The 14,334-nt window shown below is 40.4% G+C and overlaps 1 protein-coding gene across 1 annotated transcript; it reads right to left on the reverse strand.

The window, feature by feature from the left end:
- Positions 1-11,125: 11,125 nt before the first annotated feature.
- On the reverse strand, positions 11,126-12,907 carry LOC145090213 (exosome complex component RRP4 homolog). Its single transcript, XM_079028535.1, has 6 exons — positions 12,738-12,907; positions 12,420-12,521; positions 12,310-12,355; positions 12,013-12,093; positions 11,794-11,868; positions 11,126-11,442 (listed from the first exon to the last, which is right to left on the reverse strand). The coding sequence occupies exons 1-6, from the start codon at positions 12,890-12,892 to the stop codon at positions 11,251-11,253; spliced, it is 651 nt and encodes a 216-aa protein (XP_078884661.1). The 5' UTR covers positions 12,893-12,907; the 3' UTR covers positions 11,126-11,250.
- Between the last annotated feature and the right edge of the window lie 1,427 nt (positions 12,908-14,334).

Consider the following 14,334-nt stretch of genomic DNA (forward strand, 5'->3'; position numbering starts at 1 on the left):
TAATTATTCACGAAGTGAGACAATTATGTGCTTTTCAGTTTTTGTGTATTCACAGGTATCTAATTTTGTTATATATTTCAATCAACTTATGATTTTGACATATATAATTTCCTATAAAATATTTCTACATGAATTACCGAATCCGAGTACTCGCGAGTACTCCCGAGTACTCGCGAGTACTCCCGAGTACTCGCTACTCAGTAGTCGACCGAACAGGTACCGAGTAACGAGTTCTACAACATTGCCATTACCTCGCATTAAATTACACCGTTTATCTTAAAAAAATGGCTATAAGGTTATAAGTTAGCCGACCCTAAGGGAGTACCAGCTGTATGACCGTACAAGATAAGACCCTATTTTTTTTATTAAATTATATAGTTAATACGTGTATATATTTATAACATCCCAAAAAGTAAGACAAAAATTTCAATTTTTCAAACAATATAACCATCATGCAAAACATGTTCATAAAACCATGATAGGATCAGAGTATGATCAAAACATCCAAATACATCATAGTCAAATAAAAAGCGGAACGATATGGTATGTGCGATGAGATCACCCCGATCTCTTCCTCTTGTATTCGGAAGTACCTGAAACATAAACTGAAAACCATAAGCATGAAGCTTAGTGAGTTCCCCAAAACACCACATACCATTCATATCAAACATATAACAGGCCCCGCCCGACATCGAGCTCCGCTCGAAACAAATCTATCAGATCTATGAGATGGGCCCCAACTCATCACATTCATCAGGCCCTGCCTAGCATTGGACCCCTCTCAGTATACATATAAACACATAACACATGCAAGAATCACAAAGATAAATAACATATAATATACTTATCAGGCCCCACCCGGTATACATACCTCATACTACACATGAAAGAGTCACGCAGGCAACTAACATCCTAATCATGATAATCATGGGCCGACATTGGTGCCTTCGACCCGCTAAATACTGTGAGGAGACTCGCCTCAAGCTGCTGAATATCTCAAATAAAAGCTCGGACTGCTGATCCGGAAAATCCTCGCGCTAGCATCATTAAATAATAACTAATTAATAATTGATCCACAACCCTTAGCTGGAATCCTATTCTAACTGTCCAAAACTCAGGGTAAAAGTCCATTTTACCATTTCCTTACTTGGCCCAAAATCCAAGGCTCAAACTAATAGCACCAAAAGCCCAATATGACCCAACTTCCTAATTTGGCCCAAAACCCATCATTGGCCTAATCCAAGAAGGCTCAAATTCCTAAATGACACCTAAAGCTCCAAATCGGCCCAAGCACAAGAAGGCCCAAATACAGAAAACTAGTGGCCCATTAAGGCCTAAAAAGCCAAAACAATGTCGCATGCCAAACCAGTCCTTGGTCTGTAACATCTTGTTCTTGATTGTTTTGTGATTTAAGGCACGTGGGACTTAATCCAAGTATGAGAAGGTTTTGAGCCTCTTAAAGAGAAAGGTTCAGGCCCTTTTAGGATGTAGGTAAGGTAGGTTGTGTGATAAAAGAGTTCGGTTTGTGATTTAGAGCCCAAATGTATTGTTAAAGGCGCTGGTTTGGGCTTTTCATGGATTTTGGATCTGAGTTCAAGTGGGATTCAGGAGGAATAAAGTTGATAGAAGTGTAGGGCTTCTCGTTACCTTTTCGTGGAGATAAGTATCATCAGAAACGGATATATAATGAAGAAGTTATGGCCTTCATAAGTTTTGTGGTTTCAGGCCTAGCCGAGTACGTTGGGCGTACACAAAGCATACATTGGGCGTACTAGTGAAGAAGGAAGTACGTTGGGCGTACTTTGGAGTACGTTGGGCGTATTGACCAGGGGTGGTCACAAATGTTCTTCGGAGTACGTTGAGCATACGCTAATCAGATTTGAACCCTATTTTAGGGTCTTAGACCTTATTTAAGCTCCTTATCTCATAACCTAACCCTAATATATTCAGCTCCATCCCTCTAAACCCTAAAAATCGACCCTAAGCCTCCATTTGAGTTATTCTTGAGTATTTTGGTGATTTAGTGAGTTTTTGCTGCATATTGTGGAAGAAGGAGTTCCTTGAGGAAGCATTGCTTGGCTTGGATCTTGTGGATCCAAGCCCTAATCATGTTGATCTAGCTCCAGAAAGCATAAAGTTTGAATCTTGGTGACTTTCTCATGTGGATCTAGTGGGGTGATGACTTCTTATGTTTGGCCTTTGAAGAAGAAGGAGATTTGAAAGAGGATACCTTGAGTATCTAGCTTTTGGATCTATGTTCTACTCTTGTTGGTGCCTCTTCCAGAGGTATCAAGTTTGAAACTTGCTTATTGTTGTGTTAGTCTTGTTTTGGGTCCATTTTAGGGTTTTTGGTCCCAAAGATTGAAGCTTTATGAGTTGTTGAACTCCATAGCCTAATATATGTCCCTTTGAGTGTTTCTAGTGGAGTGGATTCATAAAAATGAGGCCTTGGACGTTGGAACCACCTTATGCATGAGATATGAGCATTTTGGGGAGTAAAGAGTGAGAGTTTTTGTGTTTGGGACTTGTTAAGCCATGCAAAGGCTTAAAGTCACGAGCTTTATTGAGTATAAGCCTCTATGGAGTCCAGATCTAAGAGTGTAGCTATGGTCTTAACGGATTAAGACCAAGGGAGTGGAGATAACAATCCTGGACGTATGTTGAGTGTAATTCCAGTACGCCCCTCGTACTGACCAAGTGTCCCCGATGGCCAATCTGGATTCGTAGGTACGCTGAGCGTACCAAGGGAGGTATGCCCTGCGTAACCTCAGTATGGAATTTTGGGCTAAATCTCATTTTGGGCCTTGAGTGTTGGGCCTGGAGTTTGGGCTGGTTGCAATAGAGTTTTGGACTAGAGGAATATATATATATATATATATATATATATATATATATATATATATATATATATATATATATATATATATATATATATATAATAGCTTTGGGCCCTTGAGTGGGCTTGCCATTTAGATTTGAGAGTTAGGCCTCGGGTGAGTCCATTTATTATTAGGCCTTGGTGGGCCCAATGCGTTTAGCTTATTGATGGGTTAGTTAGTAGGCTACCTTTATACCTAATGAGTGAGAGTTTGGACTTAGTTCCTAATTGGGTGAATTGTGGGTTTGGCTCAAAGATAGAGACCGGTGCGTAGCAGCAGCGTTTTAAGGGGATGTTCATCTTTCGAGGTGAGTCTTTTCACTATACTTTAGCTAGAGTGGTAATTATGTGTGGCCAGAGGGTCTTATATGCTTGCTTGAGTTATGTATTTTCTGTGTGATATGTGTTGTGTGCTATATTATGTGATAATTAGACCAGACCAGAGGGTCCAACGAACAATGAGACCGGAGGGTCCTCACATAGACCGGACCAGAGGGTCCAACAAGCAGTGAGATCGGAGGGTGCTCACTGAGACCAGACCAGAGGGTCCAACAAGCTGTGGGACTGGAGGGTCCCACTGAGACACATTAACCAGAGGGTCTTACAGAGCTATAGCCTCGAGTGGCTAATTATTTGTGTGTGGTATTTTGGGGAACTCACTAAGCTTCATGCTTACCGTGTTATGTGATATGTGTTTCAGGTTTTCTCAGGATCACGGGAAAGCACCGACTTGATTGTACACAACAGAGAAAGAGTTATGTTTTGAGGATCTTGGGTTATAAATCAAAAAATTATGGAGTTGTGTTTTCTAAATTAAATAAATAAGATTTTTGTGAAATGTGTTATGAGAATCATATGCTTTTAAAGCGAAAAATTTGTTCGAAAGTTTATGGCGTTACAAGTTGGTATCAGAGCCTTGGTTTCAAGAATTCAGATGCACCTTCGGTCAAGTCTGAACTCAAACTAAGGATTTGAGAAAATATTTCAAAAGAAATGATTTTCTAAAACGAGCAAGAGTTTCTAAGAGAAAAAACGAGAAAGAGCAATGTGTACAATCAGCCAGAGCCCGAACGGTGATTTCCCAAAATAACCTTACTTATTTATGTTATGAGTTATTATTGAGATATTAGTGATGCATACTAGAAGATAGGTTAGGCATTTCATATATTAGGGCTAGAGTTGCCTGATTCGTGATGCCTTAGCCTAGGAGTTGTTGTTATCTGTGATGTGCTTTGAGTATATGCGGAGTAAGAGTATCTAGCCGGAATCTTTTTGAGAGAGCTTTGAGTAGAGGAGTAATCTAGGAGAGATACCTAGATGAGTATTAGAGGAGCCTATTGAGGAAGTAGTTAGATACTCGCGAGGGGTAAGGTTGCTTGAGTTCGGTGATACCTTTGAGTGTGTGTAGAGCAAGTGGAGTTGTAACCTAGAGTGGTTTTACGTGATGGTGGAGATTATTCGATGCCCGAATGTTGCTTGCTTCGTGCTTTGAGGGACTCTTGATGATGGGAGTCAACTACTAAGTGAATATGACGATATTCAGAAGGTAGATGGCTGGCATCATAAGGAGTTCTTCAGCAGCTGATGGCAGAAAAGTCTGAGAACCTAGGAGGAGCCTAGGGAGTGACCTTTGTCAGATGAGTATGGTGATAGAGAAGAGTATTCGCAAGAGAGCAACCAGGTATGACGGGATTAGTGTTTAAGGAGGTTGACCAGCTACTTAGGAAATCTGGGATGATCCGTGAGGAAAGTATGGGTAGATGTGGCAGGTAGTATGGGCCCGTACTACTGAAAGCAGAGGACCCATACTCGATACAGGGAAAATTCCAGAGGTTCTAAGTAGCAGACTGAGAGGTGATCACATGGTTCGAGTACCTTGATTCGTAGCAGATTGAGAGGTGATCACATGGTTCGAGTACAATGATTCGTAGCAGATTGAGAGGTGATCACATGGTTCGAGTAACATGATTCATGGCGGTTAGTGCTTCTGGTTTTACCAGTTATCCTGTTGTGATTGAGTAGTTTGAGGTTAGATATGATAGAGTGTGGGGCCAGAGGGCCATGTCTAGCAAGTTTCAATGGAGCATACCTTGAGAGGGAGATTGAGTTAGCTTCCGAGAGAATTTATTGGTGAGGTGCCATCTGGAGTTGCAAGACTCAAGGATGAGTAGAGATGATGCTTATTGGAGGATCGCGATCTTAGTTGAGCAATCGACCGATAAAGGGGGCGTCACCCCCTGTGACTAGAGTTATGATGTCCCCATTTCCCGGGAGAAGCAAAAAAGAGGACGAGCTTCCGGTTTCAGAGTTTGGAGGTAAACCCTGTGGGGTAGCATAGGGTTGCCACCTTTTCACCAGAGTATTTGGCCAGTATGTTTGCTGTGAGGTATTTTTATACCATGAGAGAGTTGTTAATGGGACTAAGATAGAAGAGAACAAGAAGGTGCCTTATTAAGGGAAACATACTTTTAGTAGTAGTTTCAGGTGATCAAGAGGAGTATATCGGGGCGGTGGCCTTCGTTTTTTGCATTGTGTATCTACTGTGAGAGTGAGGTCTCTTGCTTTTATGATGATTCCCACGATGGGAGGCTGGTCAAGGAATCAGAGACGAGGTGCGTGATAGTGCATTATGCATGAACCGAGAGTCAAGACTAATTCATAACAGTTGGGGTATCCGACGGTGTGTCAGTCAGAGGCTTAGAGATGTCTAGAGGCAGTCACGTGGGGAGGATTCTGAGATTTTGTCTAAGTTACGGATATGTGGAGTTACTTGGTTTCCATTGGGAAGATCATTAAAGTGATTACGTGGTACATTCCAAGAGTCAAGTGTGATATACCTTGTGAAACAGTCTATGGAGTAGATTGTTGGTATGCCAATTGGTGATGGTTCGAACCCTGAGTGGGGGAGAACTGGGTATTTGGTGAAAGAGTTGAGGTTTGATGCAAGATGATATATGTGTATGTGGTTACGAAAGGGTGAGTGAATCCACAGCGGTTAGCCGTGGGTCAGAGAATTTATTGTGGCTAGGAATTTTTCGGGTTTGCAAATGTTGAGTTCGAGGCGGTTGGGTAGCTGAGTTCAGGGTGCAATAGCTGAGATTTGTGGTTATAGGTATAGATTGTGATTTATACTTCAAGAGGGGTAGCAGTTGATTTGTCAACCAATATCATAGTCGGTATGAGTAGTTTCGCATGGGTGGTGATCAGTAGAGGATGGAGCTTCGGATTTTCGTCAATGTGTTTTCAGTCATTGACAATTCCTCTGTGTTTCAATGTGTGAGATGGGAATATTTCAAGGTTTTGAGTGCTTAAGTAGAAGAGGGTATCATGGTAGTACGGGGAGCCGTAGTACTCACTAGTCAGCATGGGAGTGTCGTGATACTACGGGGAGCCGTAGTATTTACTGGATAGCGGGAGAGTGTTGTGATACTATGGGGAGCCGTAGTATTCTCTATTCAGTGAGAGAGTGTCGTGATCCTGTGGGGAGCCATAGTATTCATTGGTTAGCAAGAGAGTTTTGTGATACTGCGGGGAGCCGTAGCATTCACGAGTCAGTGAGAAGATGTTGTAAGTCTGCGGGGAGCCGTAGCCTTCATTAGTCCATAAAGGAGCATCTTAATACTACCGGGGGGGGGGGGACCGTAGCACTCAATAGTTGATAATGGTGAATATTGTTCTGCGGGGAGCTGTAGTATTCACTAGTCATAGTATGACGTAGAGAAGTTCTTAGGTTTGGGTAGCCTTACCACTTGAGTCTTCGGAAACCTAGTTGTAGGACCAAGGGCGAGACTGGGGTCTCCGTGACGGTCGGGAATCGTTATATATTTCGGGTAGAGAAGGGATTATTTTAATCAGAAGGAATTGGATAGATGGTGTGTGCATAAATTCGCGAATCGCGGGTAGGGGTTGAGTATCAGATTGGAAATGAGTGGTTCCAACTCTGCTGTTGAATCAGATTCTCGAGTTAAGTTTGGGAAAACTTGTGTATTGAGTAGGCAAGATGAGGTTCCGGATTCGTAAATGGGTTTCATTTTGAGGAGTATTGATCTCCATCTGATGTCTTAAACCGGAGTGGGATAGTTTCATTGGTATGGGAAGAACCGCGAGACACATGGAACCAGTAGCTGGTAGACGGTAGAGGTTGGAGGTGAGACGATTTCATATGGGGTTGTAGTATTCAATTGGGGTAAAGAGAACGTCATGACTTGTGTGTCACGATGGTCTAAGATAGTTATTATGAGAAGGAAGCCAATAAATTGTTTTATTGGGTGTGCAGTGGGTAGCCTTTGGAGGTCCAACTGTTGGGTAGGGAGTTGACCTGGTGTTCAGTGTCGGAAGGAACATTTGAGAGGACCTGGGCTTATGATTAAGGGTTCCAGAGGATTGTTCTGGTCTGGATTGACCGCTTTCTTGTTTCTGAGGACAGAGTTTTGAGGATCATTCCTTCATAAGAGTTCTGATAGTTGTTCAGGTGGTGGGTCCTTAATGGGATATGACCTTTCCGTCCCTTTTGGGTTACGACCGGGATCGATTATTGAATAAGAATTGGTAGAGTGTTCTTAGAGAATGTTATTTGATAAGCGATTAACAAGATAATATTTGCGAGGGTGGTGTGGAAGGGAGACAGACCACTAGAGTTTTCAAGTTCTGGAGAGACAGATCGAGTACCGCAGTGGCAGAAGGGTTTGTCCTTCTTCGGGGTCGGGAGTTCCTGTTGGGTTTAGGTGTTTTTAGAAGAGATTGTTGTATGATATGAGCTCCTTTTTTTGGTTCTTCTCGGATTATTGGGTTCGACCTATGTGTTGATAAGGAGCGATTTCGAGGGCGAAATCTAATTCAAGTGGGGGAGAATCGTAACATCCTGTTCTGGATTGTTTTTTGATTTAAGGCCTGTGGGCCTTAATCCGAGTATTGAGGCTTTGAAAGAGAAAGGTTTAGGCCCTTTTGGGATGTGGGTAAGGTAGGTTGTGTGATAAAAGAGTTCGGTTTGTGCTTTAGAGCCCAAATGTATTGTTAAAGGTGCTGGTTCGGGCTTTTCATGAATTTTGGATCTGAGTTCAAGGGGGCTTCAGGAGGAATAAAGTTGATAGAAGTTTAGGGCTTCTCGTTACCTTTTCATGGATATAAGGATCGTCGGAAACATATTTATAATGAAGAAGTTATGGCCTTCAGAGGTTTTGTGGTTTCAGGCCCAGCCGAGTACGTTGGGCATACTAGTGAAGAAGGAAGTACGTTGGGCGTACTGACCAGGTGTGGTCGCGAACGTTCTTCAGAGTACGCTGAGCGTACCATATGTACGTTGGGCGTACACTAATCAGACTTGAACCCTATTTTAGGGTCTTGGACCCTATTTAAGCTCCTTATCTCATAACCTAACCCTAATATCTTCAGCCTCCATCCCTCTAAACCCTAGAAATCGACCCTAAGCCTCCATTTGGGTGATTCTTGAGCATTTTGGTGATTTAGTGAGTTTTTGGTGCATATTGTGAAAGAAGGAGTTCCTTAAGGAAGCATTGCTTGGCTTGGATCTTGTGGATCCTAGCCCTAATCATATTGATCTAGCTCCAGAAAGCATAAAGTTTGAATCTTGGTGACTTTCTCATGTGGATCTAGTGGGGTGATGTCTTATTATGTTTGGCCTTTGAAGAAGGAGGAGCTTTGAAAGAGGATAGCTTGAGCATCTAGCTTTTGGATCTATGTTCTACTCTTGTTGGTGCATCTTCCAGATGTATCAAGTTTGAAACTTGCTTATTGTTGTGTTAGTTTTGTTTTGGGTCCATTTTAGGGTTTTTGGTCCCAAAGCTTGAAGCTTTATGGTTGTTAAGCTCCATAGCCTAATATATGTCCCTTTGAGTGTTTCTATTGGAGAGGATTCATAAAAATGAGGCCTTGGACTTTGGAACCACCTTATGCATGAGATATGAGCATTTTGGGGAGTAAAGAGTGAGAGTTTTTGTGTTTGGGACTTGTTAAGCCATGCAAAGGCTTAAAGTCATGAACTTTATTGAGTATGAGCCTCTACAAAGTCCAGATCTAAGAGTATAGCTATGGTCTTAACGGATTAAGACCAAGGGAGTAGAGATAATAATCCTGGACGTACGCTGAGCGTAATTCCAGTATGCCCCGCGTACTGAACAAGTGTCCCCGATGGCCAATCTGGATTCGTAGGTACGCTGATCAACGTACCAAGGGAGGTACGCCCCGCATAACCTCACTATAGACTTTTGGGTTAAGTCTCATTTTGGGCCTTGAGTGTTGGGCCTAGAGTTTGGGCTGGTTGCAATAGAGTTTTGGACTAGAGGAATATATATATATATATATATATATATATATATATATATATATATATATATATATATGAGCTTTGGGCCCTTGAGTGGGCTTTCCATTTAAATTTGAGAGTTGGGCCTCGGGTGAGTCCATTTATTATTAGGCCTTGGTGGGCACAATGGGTTTATATTATTGATGGGCTAGTTAGTGGGCTACCTTCATACCTAATGAGTGAGAGTTTGGACTTAGTTCCTAATTGGGTGAATTGTGGGTTTGGATTAGAGATAGAGACCGGTGCGCAGCCGCAGCGTTTTAAGGGGATGTTCATCATCCGAGGTGAGTCTTCTCACTATACTTTACCTAAAGTGGTAATTATGTGTGGCCAGAGGGTCTTATGTGCTTGCTTGAGTTATGCATTTTCTGTGTGATATGTGTTGTGTGTTATATTATGTGATACTTAGATCGGACCGGAGGGTCCAATGAACTATGAGACCGGAGGGTCCTCACAAAGACCGGACCAGAGGGTTCAACAAGCAGTGAGACCAGAGGGTCCTCACCGAGACCGGACTAGAGGGTCCAACGAGCTGTTGGACTGGAGGGTCCCACTGAGACACATTAACCCGAGGTTCTAACAGAGTTATAGCCTCGAGTGGCTAATTATATATGAGCTTTGGGCCCTTGAGTGGGCTTGCCATTTAGATTTGAGAGTTAGGCCTCGGGTGAGTCCATTTATTATTAGGCCTTGGTGGGCCTAATGCGTTTAGCTTATTGATGGGTTAGTTAGTAGGCTACCTTTATACCTAATGAGTGAGAGTTTGGACTTAGTTCCTAATTGGGTGAATTGTGGGTTTGGCTCAAAGATAGAGACCGGTGCGTAGCAGCAGCGTTTTAAGGGGATGTTCATCTTTCGAGGTGAGTCTTTTCACTATACTTTAGCTAGAGTGGTAATTATGTGTGGCCAGAGGGTCTTATATGCTTGCTTGAGTTATGTATTTTCTGTGTGATATGTGTTGTGTGCTATATTATGTGATAATTAGACCAGACCAGAGGGTCCAACGAACAATGAGACCGGAGGGTCCTCACATAGACCAGACCAGAGGGTCCAACAAGCAGTGAGATCGGAGGGTGCTCACTGAGACCAGACCAGAGGGTCCAACAAGCTGTGGGACTGGAGGGTCCCACTGAGACACATTAACCAGAGGGTCTTACAGAGCTATAGCCTCGAGTGGCTAATTATTTGTGTGTGGTATTTTGGGGAACTCACTAAGCTTCATGCTTACCGTGTTATGTGATATGTGTTTCAGGTTTTCTCAGGATCACGAGAAAGCACCGACTTGATTGTACACAACAGAGAAAGAGTTATGTTTTGAGGATCCTGAATTATTAATCAAAAAATTATGGAGTTGTGTTTTCTAAATTAAATAAATGAGATTTTTGTGAAATGTGTTACGAGAATCATATGATTTTAAAGCGAAAAATTTGTTCAAAAATTTACGGCGTTAAATGGTCACGTCATGAGAGTCACCCGTTACGAGTCCAAAGACTCATTCTTTAATGAGACAACTCAGTAAGGGATGGGTTTCGCATGCTCACGTCGTGAGACCTCATGTCTCACATCGTGAGAACGGTCTGAAGCCAAAACCAACGTTTTAACGTTCTTAATCCATTCATCCCTCAATTCCAACCCTTCTAGAAGTTTAAGGGGACCCTAATGGTCCATAAAAATGCTTACTTGATGGACAATGCATGCACCATGCATGTCCTATTGTGACATCCCCATTTTCACGGCCAGAAAAAACCGATTTCGTTTATGCTTTATAAAAATCCGAGTACTTCTTTTAATAAAAATGTTTCTGAAACAACCCAAATGAAGCTCCATGTTATCTTTAGTTTCTACATGTTCACCAACCTAGATGAAGCCATTACAACCAAGTATGAGGTCGAATCCATACTGTTGTAGATGATGGAAATGTTGTTTTCGCCTCTTTACTAAATATGGAGATACTGTCAGCATCTGACCCCTTTCTAGTTGCACGTGCAAATTACCATCATCATTAAATCATTAAGCTAAAAAGAATCCCATCATCCAAACTCATCTTCCATTAAGATACACCAACAGGCTCACAAAATGAAAAAATTTCTTGGAAGGAATTAGAATCTTTCCATACTTGTGGACAAGAAAAGACAACATAAACACATAGGTTACATAGTAAAGCAAGCCAAACCTTTCCATATTTCTGGCTCCTTGCTTGCAGTTGTAGATTACCATCACACATGAAATCACGGACTTCAGCCTACAACAAACAACATAATGATTAATGGGGGAATTTATCGAGTATAAATAACAAAATGAATAATAAAGTGTTGTTTCTTTCTTTTTTACAAAATGTACTTAACTAAGTGAGTGTTTCTTTTTTACTTAATGCAGAAAAGAGAACTTAATAGAGAAATTCAGAAAAAGAATAAAATCTAACTTTTTTATATAAAATTGCATCCATTTATTGGTTTCTTCCACTTTATCCAAGTGTATCGTCTTTTCTCAGATATGTTATAAACATCATTTATTTTGACAACACTTCATTTTGGACAACACATGAAGGAGGTAAAAAAAGCCTTCAATAAACGGATGAAATTTATGGGCTTACACAGATGACGTCATTCTCTTCAAAAATGGTACGCATGTTGAGCTCATCAACTGCAGTCCATCGCATCTGCCAATTTAAGGATGGTTATGACTCATGAGAAAGACAAAACACAACAATCCAAACAAGTTCGGAAATAACAAAGAAACTAAGCCATAAAGCATACACAGAGCATTCATACACGTTAACATGACCATATGACATACTGGGAGATATATACCTATCAGGTAAATTCATTAAAGAGAGCATCAATACTGCATCTTGGCTAAAATTAATCTCCAATCTCCACCGCTTTGGAGCAACCTTCATATATATCATGAAAAACAAAACTCTGTTAACCAAAATACTAACTACCTACTGATCAACTTAACAACACATTCCTCACTTGTATCAAACATTTTAACGCAACTGCTACAAATTTTATCTTTTCACTTGAGAAGAATTGCATATATGCGGGCGTGTTAAGCTATTGGTATAAAACTAAAGTGAACAGAAGCAGTAAATCGAGTTAGGACTTGCCTCAATAACATGGGCTACTATGATATCACCAACCTCAGGCTTATACCTACACCAATTTAGGTTCCACTCTTATGAAACATAAAAATTCAGGTAAATAGATTGTTCTTGACCTGGCTCTCAAAGTGCGAACATAGACCAATTTATTTACACGTTCGATTACTCCACACACGGTTGTCACGACCTCACCTTCAGGCTTTGTCGTCCCATGACCCCTAAAATATTACAAACAGAAAAAATCATTTAAAATTTTAAGCTTAACGATCCTATAAACCACGAATTCCATGATTCCTTAGACTATATTAGAATAAATGAGGATGGAACAATTTCCGGTATCTTTACTTACATGAAATAAAAATCAAAATACACATAAAACACACAATATAACATATGTATATGGAAAGTAGACATTAGTTAGGGTTTATAGTTACTTGAGAACACCATCTTCTTGCTTAACATGGATAGAATCGGCGACGGTGACAGAAGAATCATAATTGGTTCCTGAAGACATAGATTCCAACAGTTCGAGTACTCTTTGCAGCCTTAGTTTCTGTGTTTGATTCAATGATAGCTCAATGCCTCTCATCTCTTGAATTGTGTTTGAATATGTTGTAAGAAAACAGACACATAAACTAGGGGTAAGCATCAGGTGGTTTAGGCTGTTTTCGGGATAGTCGGGTTGGTGTTCATCACCAAGAATAATAAGTCGGTTTAATCGGTTTACAGGTAAGTTGGGTTTGGTTACCCAACTAACAAAATCCCCAATTTGGTTTGGAAATTTACTTAGCTTTTGACCACCAATGGATATCATTAATAAGAACATGAATGATTGATTTTGGTAATGTATTTTTTAGTCAGAAATCATTCATCATTATACTAACGAATCATTGAAATAACAAAAAGACTCTAAAATGTTAACTGTTCCAGACTCTTGTTACTCAATTAGTAAAGGGAACAACCACAACTTTGCAGTAAAATCAGAAAGAAGATAAACAATTAGGAATATAGTCTTAACAAGAAAAATCAAAGCTAGGACTTCATATTTTGTACCGAAGCAGGAGGAGAAAGTCGTCGGCTGCAGCAGGAGGTCGCCGCTGGTCGTTGTGTCTTCGTCGTCTACAGTTGAGAACACGAAGAGAGTTGTGTGATAGGAGTAGGAGTCTGTGTGAGAACGAGAGTAAGGCCTTCAGGGGGTGTCGTACTCTTTTTCTTCTTTGACGCAAGTATTGAAATTTAGGCCATAAACCTTAAAGGCTTAAACCCTTGTTTTCAATTACAAAGAACCCTACCTTGTCTGAAATTTAGGCCCAAATTTTAAAAAACTATATGGTTCAATCCGCACCTGGTTTTGGATGAAATATTTGACCAATTGTCGTAGAAAAAAATCAACATATTTGAGTAATTTATTGAAAAAATTAAGTAGATGCAATTCTTTTGACCTAATAATCACCATATTTTTTGTTGACTGTTTAAAAAAAATTGTTTTTACGTATTATTCGATATTAGCTAATGACATGGCATTTAGTGTTGAATCACTTGATTTGATTTCTCCAAATTTAGTGCTTGAACTTTTTTTTCAATACGAAAACCAAACCGAATTCTGAATAATTCAAACCAAACCAAAAACTGAATCACAATTTGGCTTTGTTTGGTTTGAAAACCAACAAAATTAGATATTAATGTTAAAAAATAAAATATGAATTTTCAAAATTTCAAATTTTCAAACATAAAAATCAAAGTTTCAAAGGTTAACACTTTGTTAACATAAGCCCAAAAAAAATGATAATTACCTTAGCGCCTTGTTCCCGAGTTTTTTTTGTAAATTCGATAGAGGAAAGGGAATGAAATATTGATAAAAAGAAAGGAAGTGGAAGAAAAAAATTCTTTATTCCGAGTTTTTGAGTTCGAAAAAAATGAAAGGAAAATTTTAAGTTTTTGTGTTCCGAGTTGGGAGGAAAAAGAAAATAAAACTTCAAAATTTTCTTCCCCTCACTTTCTTTCCAAATCCGCCCAATTTAGGAGGAAAAT

The sequence above is a fragment of the Lactuca serriola genome, chromosome 2 (assembly GCF_051521515.1).
Source record: "Lactuca serriola cultivar US96UC23 chromosome 2, Lser_US96UC23_V15, whole genome shotgun sequence".
In the NCBI taxonomy this organism is placed as follows: Eukaryota; Viridiplantae; Streptophyta; class Magnoliopsida; order Asterales; family Asteraceae; genus Lactuca; species Lactuca serriola.

Excerpts from the sequence above, each read along its gene's own strand:
- LOC145090213 (XM_079028535.1), bottom strand. The coding sequence starts at position 12,892 with ATGAGAGGCATTGAGCTATCATTGAATCAAACACAGAAACTAAGGCTG. Across the intron at positions 12,522-12,737 it reads CAAGAAGATGGTGTTCTCAA|GGGTCATGGGACGACAAAGC; the intron begins GTAACTATAAAC and ends GTAATATTTTAG. Across the intron at positions 12,094-12,309 it reads TAGTAGCCCATGTTATTGAG|GTTGCTCCAAAGCGGTGGAG; the intron begins GCAAGTCCTAAC and ends ATATATATGAAG.